This window comes from Mytilus californianus, unplaced genomic scaffold (assembly GCF_021869535.1).
Source record: "Mytilus californianus isolate M0D057914Y unplaced genomic scaffold, xbMytCali1.0.p SCAF_9, whole genome shotgun sequence".
Classification (NCBI taxonomy): domain Eukaryota; kingdom Metazoa; phylum Mollusca; class Bivalvia; order Mytilida; family Mytilidae; genus Mytilus; species Mytilus californianus.
In genome coordinates this window covers 39,065,437-39,090,496 of record NW_026262745.1, presented here as the reverse complement: position 1 = coordinate 39,090,496, position 25,060 = coordinate 39,065,437, and the positions used below count along the sequence as shown (strand labels likewise).

The window sequence follows — 25,060 nt, the reverse complement described above, 5'->3', positions numbered from 1 at the left end:
ATTGTTGCAGGGCGTCTGTTGACCTGTGGATATGTCTCGTGTTTTATTGTGTCGTTGGGTTGCTAACTCATTTGTTGTATGTCACACGTCTCTTTATATTTAAAAATATATTCATGCTTGCGAAAATGTCGGAACAAATTAGCTTACAATCACATTTGATACTTATACTTATAACATGTTAGTGTGAGTATCTCAGCAAGGAAATACAAGCATTACTTGTAATTTGCGTATTTGTTGAAGAGCTGATGCAAGATAACCTTAATACTCCCAGAAATGACTGATTGTATATTCCGTACGGACTCGTATAGGTATCTTTTTTTGTTGTTGTTGCTATTGACTTGTTGCGTTATATCATATTTATCGATACAATTTATGTCGACTTGTGTGACGATACCGCAATAAATTACTGAAAATATTGCTAAATATTGTGTTATATCAAAACAATGCGATATAAAAATTATTGACTTGAAGTAGATGTCGATATATTTATGTCGATAAATTATAATCGAATTTGATTATATCGATTAAAAATGACAATCAATTTTGTAAATATATTTATCTCAATATTTCGAGATACAATACCGCTATATATTTCTTATATTACGATATATCGATATACTAGAAAATGGTTTCTTGCGTTATTTCGACATATATCGATTTTAATATATAGAATGATTGACACTGGTGCGCTTTTTGAAGGCGGGAGTTTTACTTGAGCGCATCATCCATGCACCTGTTATAAGAACTCAGGAAGAAGAAGAAGAAGGCAGGTATGTTCGTACGGTCTCCTAGCTTGAGGACGTGGTGGGGTAAAACTCTATATTAAATCACGTGAACACCCGGACTGAACATTCGTTTAGTTTTTGCACAGTTTATTCGCCATGTTACGTGCTAATTGTACATCAATGTTGGTGTACACGGAAAGAGGGGGGGGGGGGGCTACCTTATTCAGGACTTCGGTATTTGGTCTTTATACCCAACAGCTGTTTATGTATTGGCAAAGACTAGAGAATTCGCATTCTAATTTACTTAGCATAGCTTATAATGATTACAAATTAAGAGTCCAGGACAAAAAATCAACTTTTTGGGCCTGTTTATTGTGACTTGAACATGTATCAGGTTAAAAGAACGGAATTGTATTATTTTAAACATGCTATCGATTCATGAAAAACGCTTTACCTCTAAAATGCCGGTTTAAAAAATTAAAAAAACATGTTTGAGACATGAAAAACGGGCCCCTGGTGTTGAAATCTTCTTTTTTTATAGATGTAGAGAAAAGTTAAACATTCACCTTTCTTTTTATGTGAAAATTTTAAAAGTAAAAATAATTACAAGAAATTGTTGTAAAACACCTACAGACTAACTTGATCAGAGTTTGCTAAAAGTACCAGCGACTCTTTTCACAAAAAATCTTACGATTAAAATTGATCGTAAGTTATACTGAAATGTGTATGACTTACGAGTATTTTTACTCTTAAGATTTTTTGTGAAAAGAGTCGCAGGTATTCTTGCAATGTCAGTCAAATAGGTCTTGCAAAATAAAATATTCTGTCCTATAGATCTAAATTTCAAGTCCTCTGTATTAAAGCCAGTTGCGGAATGGGGGAGTCTGGAGTGTTGGAATTCCCCTTTTTTTGGACGATCAATGCATTTGAATGGTGACAATAGTTGGAACCCCCATTTATCCTTGGTTGGGAACCCCCCTTTTGAAAATTGCTGAAAGCACTGTTAATTACCCTTGTAATTTCCCAGTCATTAGAAGGACCAGCAGTCCTAATTGATATGCAGGTCCTTACAAAATATTACCTGTCTGTGTCAGGACCGGCAAATTTCGGGAACTCTGCTTTATCATTTGTTTATAGAAAGCTTGAATAACTTTCGACAACAAAAAAAAAGGAAAAAAAAAAAGGAAAACTATACAGATACTTTGTTATTTTTAATTTATTCATTTCGAAAAAGTTTTGAATTTGAAGAATATTTAGATTTTTCAAACTCTGAAAAAGTTAGAATTCTTGAATTTATCCTTATTACAATAATGTGTATAGAACCTTGTCCATCTTGTTGGACTGGAAATAGGGAAATTAATTAATTAAAAATCAGATGACTGCTTCAAAGATGCAAATTTAACAGCTGATCAATATTGTATTTTTCATATCGGGAGTGAACTTTGCATTAAATTTCGGTCCAGAATTACCTCATTTGACCTGGGATTAATCAGAGAAAATTGTGTTGTTGAACATATCAATATAATTTGATTTTGGATGTAACGCGTCTTCTGATTAGCTGACGTTGTTTTGTTTATCAGCTCATAGACATAATTTTGTCAGGTGACCGTGACGTCATCAACGTTTTTTCATGGTTTACTCCGGTTTAAAATGGAATTTACAATTATAAAAATTATAAGAAATGACTTTGTGCACCACATTTTTTATGTTATTTCTTCATAGACAGAAAAAATATTACAGTCATTCGTTAAATGACATATAAATACTTTCATTGTGGGTAAAAATGTTCAGTAAAATGTAAAATGTAAAAGATTCTTGAAATATTCCTTTTTCACATTTTTCACATTATCGGAATGCACTCCTGTTTCAGTATTTTCAAAGGAACTTAACTGCCTTGATTTTGCCATTCTTCCAATGAGACTTATATTCCCCTGGATGGATGGACTTCCCTTTTTTTATCATTGCTTATGACTACTGCCCTGGATTTTTGCCCATCAGATCGGTAATTTTGTTATTACCCATGATTCACCAATTCCAGTCATCATCAGATTTGGTGTTTCATACAAGAAAGGAAGAATAGTTGAATGTTATCTCAGAAACTGAAAATAAAGTACCTATACATATTGAAATATTGAAATTTTTAAATATTAAGAATAAAAAATCACCATCCAATAACTAAAGGTTCAATTTAATTCAATTTTTTACATAAAAAAGCTACTATACTTTCCCTTACTTCAGTATATATAAACTAAAGCCACCCAGTCTGTTGCATTACTGAGTTATTTCCCTTAGCATATTTATTATAAACCGGACCTAAGTCGGCAATATGAACAAGAGGCTCTCAAGAGCCTGAATCGCTCACCTGTAATTTTTTGCTTAAATCTTTCATCAATGATTATTTTGTTCTTTTCAATATATATTAATGAATGGCTTAAAACTTCCATTGAAATGTTCTTTGTATTTGTCATATTTTCTTCAAAGAAATGCATTTTAGCCATAGTGGCTATGTTTCTTGACATAGAAGAAAATAAAATATTAAATTTATACTAGATACTCTGAAACTCATTCAGCCCAAGTTTGGCTGAAATTAATTCAGCAGTTTCAAAGGAGAAGATTTTTTAAAGTAAGCAAACTAAATGAACAAATTGTGAAAACTAGATTTTAAAGGGCAATAACTCCTTAAGGGGTAAATTGACAATTTTGGTCATATGAACTTATTTGTAGATCTTACCTTGCTGAACATTTTTGCTGTTCACAGTTTATCTTTATCATTAATAATATTCAAGATAATAACCAAAAACTGCAAAATATCCTCAAAATTACCAATTCAGGGGCAGCAACCCAACAACGGGTTGTCAAATTTGTCTGAAAATTTCACAGCAGATAGATCTTGACCTGATTAACAATTATACCCCATGTCAGATTTGCTCCAAAGGCTTCGGTTTCGGAGATATAAGTCAAAAACTACATTTTAAACTAGATACCCCAATGACGATTGTGGCCATGTTTGGTTAAATTTGGCCCAGTAGTTTCAGAGGAGAAGATTTTTGTAAAAGTTAACGACGACGGACGACGCCGGACGCCGGACGCCAAGTGATGAGAAAAGCTCAATTGACCCTTTGGGCCTGGTGAGCTAAAAAGGCATATAAACAGATAAAGCAGGAGATTTATATGTCAAACATTGTAACCAATGTATCAAACAGCATAAGAGCTTCTTCGTTACTATTTGGTACAATGTTTTTCCATTCCAGCTTTGGAATTTCGGACTTCAAATCTAATTCTTCTCAAAATTCAACTGGACATCCTCTTTCAGGAGGGTTTTGAGTGCAAACTTCAATCAAATTATGTATTGCATCCCAACTGAAAGACAGTTCAAATGAATAGTCCCTGTCACCGCAGATTTTTGGCTGATAAAACAGTACATTTGGGTCACCAGAAGGAACCTCTCTGTTGCGTTGGTGTCTTATTCTAGGCAAATTCCATGTATGTGTGAAAATGTCAAGGTGGTTTTGAACCAATGTAAGAAAACAGAATCTGATGCAGTTGATATGCTGAACATTTTCGTTGCTGAAACGTCCACTATCGCGCAAATCCTTAAATATGTTTCTCCAGTATTGGGTAAAACTTTTCATTAAAAAACTCCCCTAATCATTGAATTTACTGTACCAGCATCTGCGTGAACAACCCTGGGTACTCTCCCTTTTTCTTTTATGTAGTTCATAAAGTACCTACCAACGATTCTTGGATATTTATTTGTATTTGCAGCTCTAAATCATAAAACCTTTCGTGAATAACCGTCTATTGCACCGTGATTGGCTATTCCAAATGGCTTTAGATATTGAAATATCGATTGCAATATTGTCTTCTTACAAGACGATGACGTGACCTGTCTACAACTTGATTTGGTGTCAATGTATTCAAAGCTATTCGAACTGTTTCTTGCGTTGCTCTGGTACCGCACATTACATTAAGAATTTTCCACATTGCCCTATAGCATATGCAGTCAAAACCCTCTTTATGCAGTTCTCCAATATTATGAACGATTTCAAGCAATGGTGTTTCAGACCTATCCCTTTTTAATCCAAATTTACACAAAAGTCTTTTCAAATGAGACAAACTGAGCGTTACTCCATGTACACAGCACAAAAAGCCAATGATCTCTTTGTAAGCATATCCCAACTCAAAATAATATTTAACTAGTTCGTTTCTCAAAGATCGTTCTGCTTCTGGTAGACAAAATGCACCTCCAATGCAGATTACAAGAACAAACACCTGAAAAAAACAGCACTGTCTCTAAGTATACACCTTATCGCTATTTGTCCGCCATTACTGGACATCACTGTATGACGTCAAAAGTTCGAGCGGGACAGATTCTCGGGTCAAGCGGGAATAGCGATAAGGTGTATTCTAATATGTCAAAAAGTAGAATATCAAAAAGAAATAAAGTTTGGTTGACATTTGCTCAGTGGTTTCAGAAGTATGTAAAACTCATTTCGACTACATCGGTTATCTTGGATCACAGACAGGGTCATCGGACAAATTCTGAAAGAAGACCATCTAAGGACCATAGCAGCTTAGTTTGGTTCATAATGACTCAAATGGTTTTAGACAAGAAGAATCTTAGTGATTTACCCATAATTCTGACAGAGTTATCGGACCATTAATTCTAAGTTTGGCTTATATTGGCTCAGTCGTTCCAGACCAGAATAAATGTTAGTGATTTTACCGTAGGGTCTTATGTTAAAACTAAGTTTGACTATGGCTGTCATCTTCAATTCTTAAACTAGGGCCATTGCTGCCAAGTTTGGTTTACGTCGGCAAAGATGTTGGTGATGACTTTTGCCTGATCCATTTTGCAGATTTTTAGCAAATAAAATATGTTTAAACTGAACCAGATACTTTTTTAGTGATTTTCCCATAGGGTCCTATGTAAAAGTAAGTTTTGCCTAAGGACCATTGCTGCTAAATTTAGTTCATATTGGGTTGGTGGTTCCACAAAGGAGATATTTCAGTAATTTGCCCATTGGTACTGTATCAAACTATGTTCGGCAATGGCGGCCATCTTTGATCGCGGATGGAGTCATTGGACATAACTTTGAAAGAGGACCACTAAAGGTCCCTTACTGCCATGTTTGGTTAAAATTGGCTCAGTGGTGTTACGGTAGAATATCTTAAATGAAAAGTTTTCGACGACGACGACGGACGACGGACGACGGACACCAAGTGATGGCAAAAGCTGACACGACCTTTTCGGTCAGGCCAATTATCAAAAATGATTATTAAAAAACAAACAAACCGTTTATTTCTTGAACATGGTCATCCCTTGACTGCAAATTGCTTGTGAATAACTACAGTGAAAATCCTTGACGCGCTTTCGAGCTATGTGACCGTCGTTAAATTTATGTTTTAAAAGTCGATATGAATTAAATCGATATATATGTCGAAACAACGCAACAAACCATTTTCTAGTATATCGATATATCGTAATAAAAGAAATATATAGCGGTATTGTTTTCGAGATATTGCGATAAATATATTAACAAAATTGATTGTCATTTTTAATCGATATTATTATATTCGATTATAATTTGTTTCGACATAAATATATCGACATCTACTTCAAGTCAATATTTTTTATATCGCATTGTTTTGATATAACACAATATTTAGCAATATTTTTGATAACTTATTGCGGTATCACCACACAAGTCGACTTAAATATATCGATAAGTATGATATAACGCAACAAGTCAATAGCAACAACAACAAAAAAAGATACCTATACGCTTCCGTAATTCTGATAAGTCAGTGCAACTCGTTATAATTTTAATGAAAGATTATCTTGCCAGCAGATAATGCACATTAGGAAAAGGCAATCTTGATTTGTTGAAATCATTCACATTGTGTCTTCCTTTTAAAGCGGGATTAATTGTCTTTTCTTTTTTTCTTCTTTATGTTTTTAAAACTGAGATTACTTGTTAATTTTATTTATTGAAGTAAAACGTGATGAATATATTGCCGTTGTTGTATAATGTTTATTTCACATTCCCGGTAAATAAAATTTGCGGAAAAAGTATCATTTGTTACATTTTCATATGTCGCACTGTTTTTCTGTCGGTGTTACTAAAGTGTCAGATTTTAGCGAAGCTCTAGACGTACGAAAACAAACATCATTGTGTAGTTCTAGCGAACGTATAAAAAATTACATCATGACCCAAGCGATCCTACAAAAGGCATATAAACAAATCAATTTACAAACGATTCGATTCCTGGTCATATTTGAAAACCTATGATCTTAGTGAAACCTTTATGTAATTTTATCATTTTTATTACTGGATTATTGTTTTGTTTGATAATTTGTATAAAAAAAATCTGTTGTTACGAAAAACAAAACAAAAAAATAAAAAAACGGAAATATTATACTGAAACGCTACTTTGAATAACCTAATAACTTTTCAGTGACCTTTTTTATAACACCTTTATCTAACAAGCACTTACAAATATATTGGATATTGACATATGAATTGTCATTACTGATTATAGAGCAGTCGTTATCTGGTAAATTATCTTAATGAAATAAACAAAGTATGGCTTAAACCAAAATGAGATAAACTATCGGCAAATAAATAAATTTAATAATTAAGATAAAAAAGTGATAAAGCATAAAACATTTGATTGTTGAGAATTATTATAGCTCGGAACACAGCAGCAACTATTGGTTACGTGCGGGGAAAAGCTCATTTGGCAACAGTGAAAATCAGTGAACTATGCTAACTTCATGGAGTCGGTGAAACACATCCTCTTTTCTTTTATTCACAGCATTATAATGGGTTCCGTTTGCAGTTAGACAGGATAGTTTTCACTTGTTATAAACTGATATGTATTGGAAAAATCCCAGTTCTTTGAAGCACGGCTTCTTTTAGCTTGCGAAGATGTCAGCATTAGTGGACTACTAAAAGTAGACATATTCCGGGAATAACACTTACCTTATGTGCTCCAATTTGACTTTTACTGTTAGAATAAAAATCTATTTTAAACTTTAGAAAAAACACGATAAAATATCTTTTGGACCAAAATTTACCAGTCAAAAACCTTTTAAAACATTGTTCAATCAACCTATGATACAAACATATCAATCCTTACATATTTAATTGACACAAACACGAACAATGGTATGATTCAGTTCTGAAGCGATTCGTAAATAAAAAGTAAATATACTTTGTATCGGTAATAAAATAAATCCGGAAATTCACTGAATTATAATGTCTATCAAAAATATGTCGAAAAACTTGAATTTATTAAAAAAAAACTGAGCCGGAGTGGTCCCATAAAAACCAAATGAAGTTTTATTTAAGGAATGACTAATATTTTTTTTGTCTATGAAGAAATAACAACAAAAATGTGGTGCACACTGAATAACTCGCGTAGCCTAAGCGTGTTATTTAAAAGTGTGCACCACACGTTTGATGTTATTTCGAATAGACAGAAAAAATATTACAGTCATTCCTTATAATTTAGTTCTAAATTCATTATTAAGGAGTAGATCATGAAAAAACGATGATGACGTCACGGTCACATGACAAAATTATGTCTATGAGCTGATAGAAAAATTCTTTCGGCCAATCAGAAGACGTGTTACATCCAAAATTAAATTATTACTTTTTAACACAAAAAATTTGGAAGATATCGATGTAATGAAAATTTACAAATGTTGTAACCACTCAGCGTCGGAGTGCATGTTCTTAAAACTGAGTGATTGAAACAAAAAAATAAGGCTAAATAGAAGGAACTATAGTTTTACCATATGAAGTAGCACTTAAACTTTAATGAAATTCCCAATCAAGAGTTTGAGGACTATAAAAAAGAAACAAAAGTAAATATTTTGTCGAGTTTCATTTTGAATGAAAAAAAATCAACATGTCTTTTTCTTTCCATTTATGAAAACTGCACCGTAGGAAATGGCTACGACCGGGCAAAAAAGTAAGATTAAGGTATTGGCTTTGTAAAAAAAATCGTTTTTAGCCTGCCGGTCCATTACAGTCGTAAAATAGGCACCTTTTTCTTGATTTGTCACTCTACTGATTTCCATACGATAAAATTTTAATTTGATCACATACGTGCTCGTTTTTCATTAGCTATTGATTATAAGTCGATTTACGTCGTACAATATATCGCCAAGGGTCTCCCTTACACACACGTTCATTTGGTTGTTGCAGGATGTGTGATAAGTTGAGCTGTCCAATATTTTGGACAAATCCTTTTATCCTCTTTATATTCTAATAATATAAAAATTCGAATGGCTGTTGGTCTGGCAAACGTAGACACAAAAACGTTTTCCATCATTTAAAATTCTTTCTTTTAATTACCGTTTGTAAATTTTTAGTGACTCCACCAATGTCGAAATGCACAAGGCTCTTTTATTATTATATTGGAATTAAATAACTCGTGTTGATATCAAGCGATGTACCATTCTCACTCGTTATGAAACCTATGATTTAAAAAAAATTGGAATATCAAAATTTTTGAAGTGTTAAGTACTGTTTAGATGTTTGTATCTTATTCAAGGCTTAATGTTATCGTCTCTTAAATTCTTGGGTATGTCGTTGTGTTGCTGTCTCATTGACGCATGAAACACAAACTACTTTTATTCATATTTCCCTTTAAGTTGTTCTGACATCGTTTTAGATAATTAATCTCTATATAGTTCACGCAACCAGATAGCATAAAATATGTCTATGGAGAAGTGTAGGCACAGATTGCAACTATTACAATGCATATTGGCATGTCCGGTGCAGATATTGCAGTTAGATTGATATAGCGCAAATGTTCCAAACATGTACAAAATAATCATACATAACATTTAGTTAATCATGTGCAAACTACGTAACAGTGCTATACAGAAATGGTTAAATAGAGGAAGCAGTATAATTGTTAAATTGATCATATAAAAATATAACTGCGTAAAACTAATGACTACTATCGACAAAGTTTTCTTATAAATCTTTATTTTAGTATGTTAAGTTTAATTTTATCCTTAACTGATCGGCGTTTTACCCCTTTTCACACGGTCAATACGTTGCTAACTGGCTTTGATTATGGAACAACTAAAAGAATGGTGACGGCATATGGAACAGTATGTTTCTACACTGCTGGAGCACTTGGTATCATCTATTGCTTCTAAGTAGCTCTCATTGCCCAATTATTGTTCATCGTTGAATGTCGTTTTCTTCGTAGTTGTAGTTTTTCTCTTTTTACACGTGCAAATGTGTTTGTAGTGTGTGTGGTAATATTTGTTTTATTTTGGGGTTGCCAATTTTTTTTTTTTTTGGTAATGCAACATGTTTCATGGGCACTATTCTTGTCAATTCTGGTGACAGATATTATTTTCGTACGAATATACTTGTCTTTTGGGTCTTGAAATTTACGAGATGGTTACATAAACATCCGATAATCGGAGGACTTTTTATACAAGACCGGTTACATTCCGATAGTTATTGAAAGTCCAATACAAAGTGAGGCATCTCGATTATTATTCTACTCAGTGCACACAAATACATGTATTTACAACAAACGATTATTATTCTACTCAGTGCACACAAATACATGTATTTACAACAAACGATTATTATTCTACTCAGTGCACATAAATACATGTATTTACAACAAACGATTATTATACTACTCAGTGCACACAAATACATGTACTTACAACAAACGATTATTATTCTACTCAGTGCACACAAATACATGTACTGACAACAAATGATTATTATTCTACTCAGTGCACATAAATACATGTACTGACAACAAACGATTATTATTCTACTCAGTGCACACAAATACATGTACTGACAACAAACGATTATTATTCTACTCATTGCACACAAATACATGTACTGACAACAAACGATTATTATTCTACTCAGTGCACATAAATACATGTACTGACAACAAACGATTATTATTCTACTCAGTGCACATAAATACATGTACTGACAATAAACGATTATTATTCTACTCAGTGCACATAAATACATGTACTGACAACAAACGATTATTATTCTACTCAGTGCACATAAATACATGTACTGACAACAAACGATTATTATTCTACTCAGTGCACATACATACATGTACTGACAACAAACGATTATTACATTAAAGACGAGTATGGTATCATTGATATGGTCATAATTATAAATTAACCGTTTACAAAACTTTGATTTTTTTCAAAATACTAAGGATTTTCTTCCCCAGGAATAGTTTGCCTTAGCTGTATTTGGCAAAACCTGTGTTTTGAAATTTTAGGTCCTCAATGCTCTTTAACTTCGTACATGATTTGGCCTTTTTAACTTTTTTTATTCGAGCGTCACTGGTGAGTCTTTTGTAAACGAAATGCGTCTGGTGTACACAATCGATTAAGCCTGGTATCTATGATGAGTTTATTTGGGATTTCTACTGAACAAGTAACTAAAAATAGGTTGTCCAAAGTCAAAAATAAAGATCCCTAGCCATCCTCAATAGTTATTGTTTGCTCTGCTTAGTCGTTATTCATTACGTTTATTTTGATTTATCTGAGCTAGCCGACAAAGTAAGGAATGTTTACAATTTTTACTAGCTGGTGCACTTAAGATATAATCCGTATCTAAAGATATCCCTCTTCTACATGCATGCAGTATAATGTAAATATTTATACAATTGAATTTTCAAATTAAATGTTATGAATAAAATAATCAAGTAAAAATGAATTCGATAGCATACAAAATTGTTCAATGTTCTATGAAAATTGTCTTTTAAAATTTAATGAAAGCCAAACATATTAAGCGAAAGGATGAACAAACAAGCGTATGTGACGAAGAATATTGAGAGGAAAATATTAAATGAAAGCGTTTTGAAATATTTTTCATTGCATAAGTTTACATAGAAATACAAACTTTTGTTATCTTACATTAAAAATTGTATAAATTTGCATGAGACGTCTGTTAGGACTATTTTAAAAGTTTGTCTCAATTACAGTTTTTACTCTTTAATATTCAACATGTAATGCCATAGTCAACGTTTGTTCTCAACTTGTAAACTAAATTTGCAAATATATAATAGTATGTTTTTGACTATAATTTATTGTACAAACTATTTCATTTGTATTAAAGCATACAAGATATGCTTTATTATTAAGTTAGAATTCATAATGTAAAATTGTCAATTAGCTATAAATGACAATAATAATGTTTAAAAGTGCCATTTATCGATAAAATATACGTTTATGTGCTTATAAAATGGTTATAAATCGAATTCAAACGGAAAATAAATCACCTTTTACATCAAAAGATAACTATATCCGTCCGTGGAACAGTAAGTCAGTGTTAAGTAGCTGTAATTAACCTGTTGAAACAAACCTGTGTTTACAATAACCCTTGCTGAAATTTAATGTCGATTTATTACGAACCAGATAACATTCGTTAAAGGATTCGGACTTACGAAAATGAAATTTCAATTAAAAATTATAAATCTTTAAAGCATACTTTCAATATGTCAAGATTTTGACAATACGCATTTTTGTAAACAATAATTGTGATAGTAAAATATGATAGATAGCATTTGTGATATTTCGGAAGAAATTTAGTGCTTTAGTTCGAGTTATTGTTTTCCGTACATAAGTGACATCCACCTCGTCCTTTGTGATAATTTACCACTCTGATATCTCTCTAGTTAAATAACACAATGGTAATAACTGAATACGCAATTTATTAGATTTCCAAAGATACGGAAACGGGACTTCATTAAATTCTTGTCGATTGCAAGTTTTGATTATAAATTTCATTAAAGCGGTAAAGTGATTTTATTGACAGAAATTAATAATTGCAGCATACATCTGGCCATTTAGATTTATCTTAATCGAGATTACCAATGCAAAGCAAATTATTGCTTATTGAATTTTCGTTAAAGGAAAATCATGACGGGATAACAGCAAGATTCTACGACTTACCTGTGAACTGACAATCAAACCATCTCTTTTAAGACTTTGGATGAGACAAATCGAATTATTCCTGTAATTTGACGGATTAAATGTTCTGTAACTCTATACAATTTCATTGCAAGATTGTTCAAGTAAATAATTGATGAGGTATAAACGTATATAAGAATGAATAGAAACCATCATAAATATGATACCAGGGAAACCTACTATAACCGTGTGCCATTACGAAAACATACTTCTGTAATGTCTAAATTAGAAGTGGACGCTTTCTCACTGAAACCATTGGTTAATGACATAATTTGTAGGGATGTTAAAAGTGGTCGAAGTGTCAAAGGGAATAAAAAGGGAATTTTACCAAGTATTAAAAGTTCAGGACTGATTATTAATAGCAGAGATGATCCTTATACGTCGAATAGATTAGCAAAATGGAATAGTGTATACAAACGGGTAATGGTGGTTAACAGGTTACCAAAACCGATCAAAAGGACCGCAAGGAGAATATCAACAGGATGCGTAAGTCTTATTGCATTAATATTCGGCTTGAACAACATTTGACTTATTTCCTTTTGTCGTTTTCGTTTTTTTGCCATGGCGTTGTCAGTTTGTCTTCGACTTATGAGTTTGCATATCCGTTTTGTATCATCCGCCTCTCTACTCCCTTTGCTATCTGCCGTCCCGTTTTTTTTTTACCATTTGCCTTGTATTTTTTCTATATTTTTGTACTTTTTCTGTTTTTTGTTTTTGCCTGCTATTCATTAAAATGTTCTGAACCCCTGCTCAGAATGTCTTTTTATGAACGATGACAGGTTAGTTATATTGTTTATTTTCTCTTAGAAACGCATACGTTAGTTGTAGCTGTTGTCTGTAACATTGTTCTTGCTGTACCTTTCGCTATTCCATCGTTTAGGAAAACTTAGTTTTCCTTTCAACCATAAAGAAGTTGGTATTAAACAGAGACATTTGGCAGTTCTATTTCCAGAGGGCAAAAATGGATCCAAGGTTATGCACGATTATTCTTCATAGTCGAAAATTAACACTAAAGATATAACTTTCACTTAACTATCGTAAAATTCACATGATGTTGAAATATAAAATTCTAAGTCAAAAACAAACTTCAATTATTCATATGAAAATAAGGAGATGAGATATGATTGCAAATGAGACAACTATCCATCAAAGGTAAAATGAAGTGGATGAAAGCAATTAAGTCTATATTGAATTTCAATTTTTTTTGGCTGTCTTTTGTTGTTTGGTGGCTGTCTCATTGACCAAATTTTCACCAAAACAAAAAATGAATAGATGTGCATATATGTGGAGAGTCGTGTGTTGGTGTGCTGTGTTGTACTGTCTAAACTTTTTGTATTTTTGGTAATTCATGTTAAAATTTTTACGTAGAATATTATCATTTGGAAAAACCACGACAATGTTTCTATATTTGTTTCTTTAGTCTAATTAAAATACATCAAATTAGTTTGACCAGTCCAGTATAATCATGATATTGAAAAATTGAAAAAAATCAATGCAAAACGAAAGTTCAGATACGTCTTCAACTAAAAGACAATACTTGTTCACTCTTGGTTTCATTTCTTCAAAATAAAAAAGTATAATAAAAAAAAAACGTGACATAATGATACATGTGAGTACCAGTGTTTTTTTTATACGACGTTACCAGAAAACATGCAAATAAAATCTAAATTCGTAACTTTACATCATTTATAGTAGGAGATAGGGATTTTTTGCTATAACTAACATTCTGAGATTTTTTTTATCATTAATCGGCATGCAACGATGTACTTAAAATATGTATAAGTGCATGATACATGCAGACTATATCCTTAGATCTTGCAATCAATTTCCCATGTGCTAACTACAAAAAGGCACTATTGACGTTAGGTTAGACCATAAAAAGAGTCAACTAAAACTGACATATGTTATCAGTAGATACAACAGGAGATCAATTATAGGGAAAACATCATATTGGCATTATAATCACACCAAACCGAGTTATACCACATGAAATCATGCTATTACTACATGTAAGGTTATGAATCCCTCAGTACAAGTTTTCCTTAGACGGTCGCGACTGTTCTATAACGGACCTTTAGTTTTCATGCTCACAAACGTATTACATGCAGGTATTTATAATGACTGAAAGGGAAGATAAAATACATGACATTGGAACTTTGAGAAAAAGAACAAATCGAAATAAAGACAAAAAAAATTAATTAGAAAAATGAATTAAAATAACAGAAACGGTTAGTATTAATGTTGCAACCTTCAATAGGAACGATAAAAGTTGAGAGAGAGAGAGAGAGAGAGAGAGAGAGAGAGAGAGCAATATAACCAAAAGATTTCTAGAAATAAAATCACAAGTATCAAAATTAATGTTGACTTAGTTCGAGAGTTACAATCATGTTTTTTTTTTTTTATTTATCAAATTGAAAATTTAAAAACCTTTTTTACTTTGCAATTATAAAACTTCATACACTCTAGATTATTTAAACTGGTCATTGAAAGCAAGCAATCGTTAACAAAATCATTTGATAAGTGACATGAACAACATCGTCATTTTAATCCATGATTACCTTTGTTTATTAAATAAACCTGTCTTGTAGTGCAATTCTATAAGTTTTGCACGACAAGGAATTATCCTAGTATCAACATTTTAATCAAAAATTCAAATTATTAATATTCAAATTAAATGTTCTTGTTAGAAATTTTTAGAATGACACACAAAGAGGTTTACCTCTCTTTGATCTCATTAAACAAACAAATGTCACATTGTTGTCGAGTTATGTATCTTTAATAAGGATGTGTGACATTTATTTATCAAACTTGCAATACACAATAAAACATCGATGTGAGTGACAGGGTTGTACCATGTATACGGCCTTTTGTTCAATGTATCATCGCGTCGTACAATTGATTTGAAAAGGATTAGAGGGCTATATCATTACTCATCAATTCAAATGGAAATATTTAATGATAAATTGATAAATTCAAACTTTTCTGAATATCCTGATTATTTATAAAATGAAGGTGATACCATTGAAAGCTGTATTTGATGCTTTTGTTATTCCCTTATATAATTACAAAATGGATGCGGAATTGGATACTTCTGGTCATAATTGGGAGGTACGCATTTGTTATTTTGCTTTTTTAAAGAGTAAATAGATAAATTTAATCGCGTTTCATTATATAAATTTATATATTGTGAATAACTCAGTCTAATTTTCCCGTTTGCCAATCAAGTAATTTTTCCCAAAACATACGAAATTGCAGAGATTTTATTTTTGCTGTTCTGTTTAAATCCCTTTTGTTGTAATGCTTCAGAATGTCGAGGTACCTTTCGGTAAACGTAAGGGTTCATAAAATATGGTTCTGTTACATCTTCTATATAGTTTTTCTAAGGATATCTTTTTTTTCTCTGAAGTGCTAATTCTGAAATGATTTTATTGGGTGTTTTCGCTTGTTTTACAATTGGCAAGGATACAATCAGATAACTAGGTGGATGATGAAGATCCCATGGTTTACCAATGTCATTATTTTTTGTTATGTTTTTGTTTTTGTTTGATGACAGTCTCTCTGGGAATTCATAGCTTGTTTGGATTTGTGAAAATTTTTATTTGGAAAAGTTTGTATCGATATTTGTTTTGCGGTCATAAAAAAATTGGAGTACGATTATTATACTTGGACTCGGGATTCAATCAATCAAAACACTGGGTTTGGTGTATCGCGCGCAAATTTTGTTCTCCGAGTACTGAGTAAAGTTTTATTACCGATGATTGATAAGTTGTTGGGTGGTTATCTCATTTGTGTACTCAACTTGAAATATCAGTTTATTGAATTTGTGTTATGACATAATCTGAACGGCATTCTGATCTCCCGGAGCCAAATCCAAAGAGTTGATTAGGGTAAAAAGAAATATGGTCGTTTCAGCACTTCTCCCATCCTGTGATACCATGCTGAAATGGCGGGTCCTTTTGGCTTTGCTGGGTGTATAAATACGTAGCCACGTCTGGTCTGAAAAGGGTGGCGTTAAATCCGATGTCTTGTGTAGGTAAAGTGCCACGCACTCTGCACATAGGAGAACCCTAGCAACAAATCTTGATGTGGTCTGCGTTAAGGCACAATTTATGCCTCTATCCAACATACCCTTATTTTTCATAGTCAAATCCCTCTCTTCATCCCGGTACAACCACATTGCAGAGCAATCTTATTAGATTGTTTGCTAATTAATTCGTTTTCGTCCTAAATATGCATGAAATAGTTACCACTGAACGTTAAGTCAAAAAAAAAAAAATAAAAAAAAAAAAAAAAATAAAAAATCAGTCTCAGAGCCAAAATATGTACAGGTGTACTAGCAACATTCCCAATCAAGTGATATACAGTAAATGTGTATATATATATATATATATATGATTGGCTTTGTGTTTTACTTTTGAGTATTAAAGTATTTAAACATCTCATCGCTTTATATGTTATAACTTTAAGTATAATACTTGTGTTGGATTTATTTTATTGAAATTCACCTGTTTCACAAATTAATTGTTGGAGTTAGTCTATTATAAGTGGATTCATTGATAGTTGTTTGCTTAACATCCAGTGACAAATATTGCAGGCATATACTTGAAGCATATTATAAGTAGAAATAAAGAAGTAAGTAACCATAAAAGTGAGAACAAACAAATAACAATTAAACAAATGAAATAAACCATACACACTCAAAAGAAAATAAAGAAACACTTATTTTCTAATTCTATTCTTCTACAACTCTTTTATAAGTTAGCATACAGTGTTTTTTTCTACGTCCGATAGCTCAATCCTATTTCACAGCTTAGCAATCCTATGTTGTGCTGAATTCAGATTTGTCCTTTTGCATCTGCATGTAACATCAATCCGAAAAATACACTTGCTTTAATAAACCAACATGGACTTTTCTTTAAAAGCAATATTTCATGTAAGACTGTCGGTGCATCCTGTTAAACTGGTTGGATTCATCATTTTATTTAATTATCCATGCATTTTATTTGCTTTAATACCGCAATTTGGATTCTCTTATCACAACCACCAACCCAGCATAATATTGACAAAACAGTTTTTTTGCATTAAAAGAAGATAATTTGCTTTGTATAGAATTAGGCGTTTTAATAACATGTGATATCAGTAACGGCTCAGTGAATCTGATAGAAATTAACTTTTGATGTTATATCTATTTTTCGCTTATTGCATTAATACTTGTTTGTTTTATACACTAGTCATGATTAAACCAATCAAAACATCATAAGCAAGAACATGCATTTAAATTCACTTTTTGAAGTCATCAAATCAATCATTTATTTGTTCAACGCTGCAAAATATAACGTTTTCCCTAGAGTTCCCTACAATACGGTTGCAGTCATACTTTAGAAAACATGTTCTCGTCATCAAATGATTGATCGATGTCGATTGATCTCTCTTGTTTAATAAGCTCTTGATCATTTACCTCTTTATCTTTGGTTTCCAGACAGGTACCATATGTTTATAGGAATTGTCTGTTACCCGTTGAAGGACAAATAAATTCATTCCGGTTAAGGTGGATAGGGGGGTCTTCATCAATATCCATGGTATTTTTTAATAATTTGTGAAAATGTAGTTTATATCATACTTTTTTAAAAAATATAATAAAAAGTATGGGTCACCGGGCTTTTTTTCACGCTACAGGTTGTGCAAAATTGTCAGATTTTATATAGATTATGCATGGAAAACACAATTTTGTGTGATAAAAAAAACTGCACCATAGAATTGTAAGATAAAATATGAGAAGATAGCTCTAATAATATGCTTTAAGATAAGAAAAAGAAATAAACAGCTGCGCCATGAGCGCATGATACGCCCGTCGTCTTGTGTGTGAATTTTTATGCAATAAGCATAAATAGTTTCTGACATACGGCGTGACATGCGAAAACCCCCCCTTTTTTTTTACAAAAAACTCAATATCTCTAAAATAAAATTTTGAATCAAAACCAAAAAGTATACAGATCTTTAGATTAATATAACTAAGAAGTGTGTAAAATTTTAAGCAATAATCATAAACTGTTTTTGAGATACGGCGCGACATGTGAAAAACCCCTCCCCTTTTTTTAACAAAATACTCAATAACTCAAAAATAAAATTTTGAATCATCACCAAAAAGTATACAGATCTTAAGGTTAATATAACTAAGAAGTGTGTAAAGTTTTAAGCAATAATCATAAACTGTTTTTGAGATACGGCGCGATATGTGAAAACCCCCCCTTTAAAAAAAAAAAATCAATATCTCAAAAATAAAATTTTGAATCAAAACCAAAAAGTATACAGATCTTTAGATTAATATAACTAAGAAGTGTGTAAAATTTTAAGCAATAATCATAAATCGTTTTAGAGATACGGCGCGACATGTGAAAAACCCCTCCCCCTTTTTTTTTTACAAAATACTCAATAACTCAAAAATAAAATTATGAATCATCCCCAAAAAGTATACAGATCTTAAGATTAATATAACTAAGAAGTGTGTAAAGTTTTAAGCAATAATCATAAATTTTTTTTGAGATACGGCGCGACATGTGAAAAAACACACACACCTGTTTTAGTTACTAAGTCCCGTAACTCAAAAAGTTTTAATCTTATTTTCACCAAAAAGTATACAGATCGTTTGACCATCATAAGAAACAACTATTTTAAGTTTCATGAAATTTGGATAAGTCATTCTCAAGTTACGGGGCGACATGTTTACGCCGGACAGACAGACGGACAGACAGACAGACGGACTGACAGACGGACAGACAGACGGACGGACGCCGGACATTTGTATAACATAATACGTCCCGTCAAAAATTTGACGGGCGTATAAAAATGGGGTCAGCGGACTTTTCTTGCTACATAATAAAATAGGAAAATTCACAACACATTCTATTATAAAAGTTACTTTATTTGAATTATCTCCCCTTCTATCTTAGTTATCTGCCCTTATGTGGCAAAGTTGAAAAAAAAAATGAATCAAACAAAAAATTTCTGTTTTTTGTAAAATACAGCCGTAAATATGATAAAACAAATAATTTTCTATAGTTACACGAAAAGTCTTGCACATGAATTACATACTACTCTCGAAATTTGAACAATTCATTAAAGATATAGACCGATTGATATCTGCTATTTCAAAATCCAAGATGGAGGAAGACACCCCAGCTACCTTAAATGTGGGATTATTGGGACCAAATTTCGTTTCTTCTACTGTTTATATGGTTTGTTAACGTCGGATCCTCGTTGTCTTTTAAAGTGACATTATATGATCCTCCTTACTTAATTATTTGTATTTTTGTAATCAATTTGGTTTATGTCTTTTTTCTTGATAGATATATAATTATTTTTTAATAAACAGCAGTATGCAAGTTAGCAATACAATGCGATGATAACAACACTTTAAAAGTGTTGTGCGTCTAAAGCTCTATTCTTGATTTCCGTTCATCAAGAACGCTCAGTCAATAAATACCTGACTATGCGAGGAGCTATATGACCAAAAGAGACCGTTGTATAATAGCCAAAATTTATCTAAGGTCAACCTGAGGTAGTTGCAATGTGAAAATCAATTATGATCTTGATAATTTTGACAGTTTTGTTTAGGCCTTGTTGATTAGTATCTTGCCTCGATAAAACAACCGGTGTATTTTTTTTCAAGTATCATAGTTTTCATCGCAATCTGCATCTCTGATTTTATGGTACGACACGAATTGCCCACAAACATTGTCCGCCGTTACTACAAATATACCATTTTGCTACATAAAGATGTAGATAATTTTCAAGTTTTGGACCAAATGTGGATGACATTACTTTAAGATACCATTTGCTAGTGAGATTAAAGTAACTGTAAAAATATATAAGAGATCATGATAAAATAACTCTCTTGGACAGTATTTACCAAGATGTACCATGTAGTTTTTGTAAGAATGTTCATAATATGTTACATTTATTATTAGCATCTGACGTTAACCGAAAATAATTAGAAGTAACGAGATAAATACATACTTCCCTGATTAAAGATATAGACCGATTGATATCTGCTATTTCATAATCCAAGATGGAAGAAGACACCCCAGCTACCTTAACTGTGGGATGATTGGGACCAAATTTCGTTTCTTCTACTGTTTATATATTTTGTTAACTTCGGATCCTCGTTGTCTTTTAAAGTGACATTATATGATCCTCCTTACTTAATTATTTGTATTTTTGTAATCAATTTGGTTTATATTTTTTTTCTTGATAGATATATAATTATTTTTTAATAAACTGCAGTATGCAAGTCAGCAATACAATGCGATGATAATGACACTTTAAAAGTGTTGTGCGTCTAAAGCTCTATTCTTGATTTCCGTTCATCAAGAACGCTCAGTCAATAAATACCTGACTATGCGAGGAGCTATATGACCAAAAGAGACCGTTGTATAATAGCCAAAATTTATCTAAGGTCAACCTGAGGTAGTTGTAATGTGAAAATCAATTATGATCTTGATAATTTTGACAGTTTTGTTTAGGCCTTGTTGGTTAGTATCTTACCTCGATAAAATAACCGATGTATTTTTTTCCAGTATCATTTGTTTTCATCGCAATCTGCATCTCTAATTTTATGGTACGACACGAATTGCCCACCAACATTGTCCGCCGTTTCTACAAATATACCATTTTGCTACAAAAAGATATAGATAATTTCAATTTTTGGGCCAAATGAGGATGACATTACTTTAAGATAGGTTAGGATAGCATTTGCTAGTTAGATTAAAGTAACTGTAAAAATACGTTAGAGGTCGTGAAAAAATAACTCTCTTGGATAGTATTTACCAGGTCGTACCACGTAGTTTTTGTAAGAATGTTCAAAATATGTTTCATTTATAATTTGCATCTACGAAAATAATTAGAAGTAATGACAGTACTATATACTTCCCTGATTCTGAGTAGATTCTGTACTCTTACGAAATTCGCTGAAAATTAGAACGCAAATAGAGAATCGGCTGCGATAAACAATAGCAAACTAGGTAAACTAACGCGCCCTACTAGATGTTGCTAAATAATTTAATTTTGGATGTAACACGTCTTCTGATTGGCTGAACGTGTTTTGTCTATCAGCTCATAGACATAATTTTGTCATGTGACCGTTACGTCACTAACGTTTTTTTCCAAAATTTACTCCTTAAAAATGGAATTTAGAATTAAATTATAAGGAATGACTGTAATAGATATTTTCAGTCTAAAAAATGTGGTGCACACTTTTAAATAACCCGCTACGCTGGTTATTCAGTGTGCACCACATTTTTTATGTTATTTTTTCATAGACAGAAAAAATATTACAGTCACTCCTTAAATAGAGTTCCATCTGATATTACTATAACACATGTGTTATAATAATTTCAGGCTCCATACAACATTTCGTTTAATAACTTAAGTATTCGACAATATATAGTATATCAGTGTTATAGCTAGAATGTAAAGAAACAACAACAGCAACAACAATTCTAATAAAAAAAAATGAACAAACAACAGACACACACAAAATGAACAGAAATGAATAAAAAAGACGATACATCACTATCTTTAATGGAAAAATAGTATAGAACGGATGCAAGCCCATAGTCCAGATGTTATTGTTATCAGATGGTATATAAGGGTTAAGTCTCGTTTTATTTGTTTGATTTAGAAATATCATTCAACATGAATACTAAGACTTTGTCAATAAAAGGAACGTTGAAGGTTAAGTAAATAATATGCAATAAATTAAATCGTAAGCAATGCGAGCAATGGTATATGAGTTTTTATTTAATTGAAAAAAAGAAGTAATATGATACTGGAAACTAGATTAAATCTGCTGCTTCAACATTTTATTCATCATTTATTTTTTGAATAAACACTACGGTAGCTACAATGTAAGTGCAATGTCAGTACAAGAGCACCGGCTATCATGCAGGTTTGTTTTACCGTTAGGAACAACTTGTAATCCATCAGCTATGCCATTGACCGAGTAGTAGTAATACAAAATTATATATGATAATTTGCTTGGTCGATGCAAAAATATTGAAAGTGAAATATAAACTCTCTTCTAATGAAATGCACGGTTGATACAAGAATGTAGATGTGCACAATAATATTCTGGGTTGTCGCCAAACAAGTTCCATTATTTTTTTTATTAAAGTGACGGTAAAAAAAAAGAGCAGCTGATATGCGTAGATTTGAATTTTTTTTAAATATGTTGATAAACAGATCATTTGCATGTTGTTGTTTTTTTCAAGTGAAAACATTTTTATATCTTATCTTATGTTTTAACGTTCTCAAAGTACACCGTTATGTTTGCTTTATTATTTAAAAAAATATTTGATTAATGATTAAAATAGATTATACTATATTTCTTAACATCATATGTACGAAGAAAAAATTCTCAACGTTTATTAATAAAGTTACATCAATTACTTAGCTCACCTGGTCACATTGTCTTATTCCACTCTGAATTTCAACCTTTTATGCTGTGCTTACAAAATTATATAGTGATAGTTTTTTATTCCATTTTCACCAAACATTGCCGGAAGGTTTCTTCAAAGTACATAAATGTATCTTCATTAGGTTTCAATCTGATACAGGGTCGTTTATTTAACCAAATTCATCACAATCCTTTCATCTAAATCTAAAACCCTATGCAGAATCACATTTTCGTATTCTTCTACTTGACAAACATTAACAAACTTGACAGGAATGATCTACTAGTATGCAAGGTTCTCAACAAATGATCCTACTTGGCTTAAATCGGATGAAAATTTAAACATTGCAGCCAAAAGTATTCTTTGGCTTTATTGAAATTAAAAATTCTTCTTATATACTATACGACAGTGCGAAATGTTTGAAACTTTTGGAGTGTGATGAGAACAAACCCATCCGAAGCTTAATTTATGAGATGCTAGTTTATTATATTTTATCATTCTATTCACTAAATGTCTTCTTAACATGTATTTTGTAAACAATTGGCACATCAGCTTTAAAAGCTCGGTGATGTGGTTTTTTTACAATATGATTTTTGAAATATCACGATGTTAACTAAATTCAAGCAAAGTAAATACAAGTTGAATAAAATAATTATATAGGGTGAATCTGAACTATATTTAAGGATGCATTCTTCTGATGTTTCAGTCTCGTTGAAATCTCCTTCGGGAATTATTCCAAAACATGTGATATAAGTGGAAAATATCAATGAATTTAAAAAATATTATAATCAAACTAAACTATGTGAAAAAATTGTGAACTTACAATAAGTTGTTTTTGAGTAATAAAATTTCAATTTTTATAAGCAATCCGGTCAGTGTCATCAGCCAAAATGTCGAGAAAATGGGTAATGGTACGAAGAAATGATTCTACCAAAAATATGTGCATCCCATATCAATTTTTTCATTTCAAAATACTTAGATATGTATTTTTTTCAATCATTAACACCTACCTATAATTTTTTTTAAGTTAAATTTAGTCAGATTGGTCCACTTCATCTTTAGTGAAAGCATGAAAAAAAAGTTTAATTGTAAAACTGTGATTTTTTTCATGATAATAGCCCAAAAATGGATAAAAATTGATGAAAAATGGGAAAATCATAAAAATGGGGTACTTTTAAATGGCCGTAGCAAAAAAAGAAGTGCACCACCATATGATTTCTTCTCCATGAATTACTTTCTTACAGTCTTATATATAAACCCAAAAATCAGGTTAAGAAAAAAAGTTTAATTCTAGAAATTTTTGGCTCCTCAGAGGTGTACATCCTTAAGCTTAAGATTTTTAGATTTTTCATCTTTAAATGTCATTTTTTAAATATTTACAAAGTTGGCATCTATGCTGCAGGTGAAAAGATTAGCCACCTAAAATTTCTAAATTACCGCTATTCAACTATTCAATTTCATTACCGTAAAGAGTTTTTGTAAACATAAAGTATTTACTTTCATTAATGTCCTTCTTTATGTGAACTTGAACGTTGACAAACAATATATATATATATCGTTTATTGAATATCAACACCTTCGTAATACATTGAATAAAATCGTTGTACTTAATTCGAATTACCTCGATAGCTTTAGAATTTAAAAAGAACAAATAATTTACCTGTAAGAAGGCAGATTGTCATCTTTGTGGCCATGAGTCAATTGAAATGCTTACATTTCTGTACCACAGTGCTCTGATTATAGCTTTGAAAACTGTGATTTTTCATACAAATTTATCATATATCAACAATAAAGGTAATTATATATTTTCCAACTTTGGGTCAAATTGAATAAAGATTTTTTATATTAGATCAATATAAATTCAGGCGATTTACTGAATT

General features: G+C 31.6%; 1 protein-coding gene across 3 annotated transcripts in view; it reads left to right on the top strand.

Annotated features, from left to right (window-relative positions):
* LOC127715476 (cyclic nucleotide-binding domain-containing protein 2-like) overlaps positions 1 to 25,060 on the top strand; it is a 53,909-nt gene that overhangs the window by 5,946 nt on the left and 22,903 nt on the right. Inside the window, exon 1 of one of the 3 annotated variants that reach the window (XM_052221535.1) lies at positions 12,680 to 13,215. The exons of the other annotated variants lie outside the window; for them this stretch is intronic. Within the exon in view, the coding sequence (XP_052077495.1) occupies positions 12,868 to 13,215 (348 nt within the window). The 5' untranslated portion in view covers positions 12,680 to 12,867. Of the gene's footprint in view, positions 1 to 12,679; positions 13,216 to 25,060 lie in introns of those variants that run through there. 3 annotated transcript variants of the gene reach the window in all.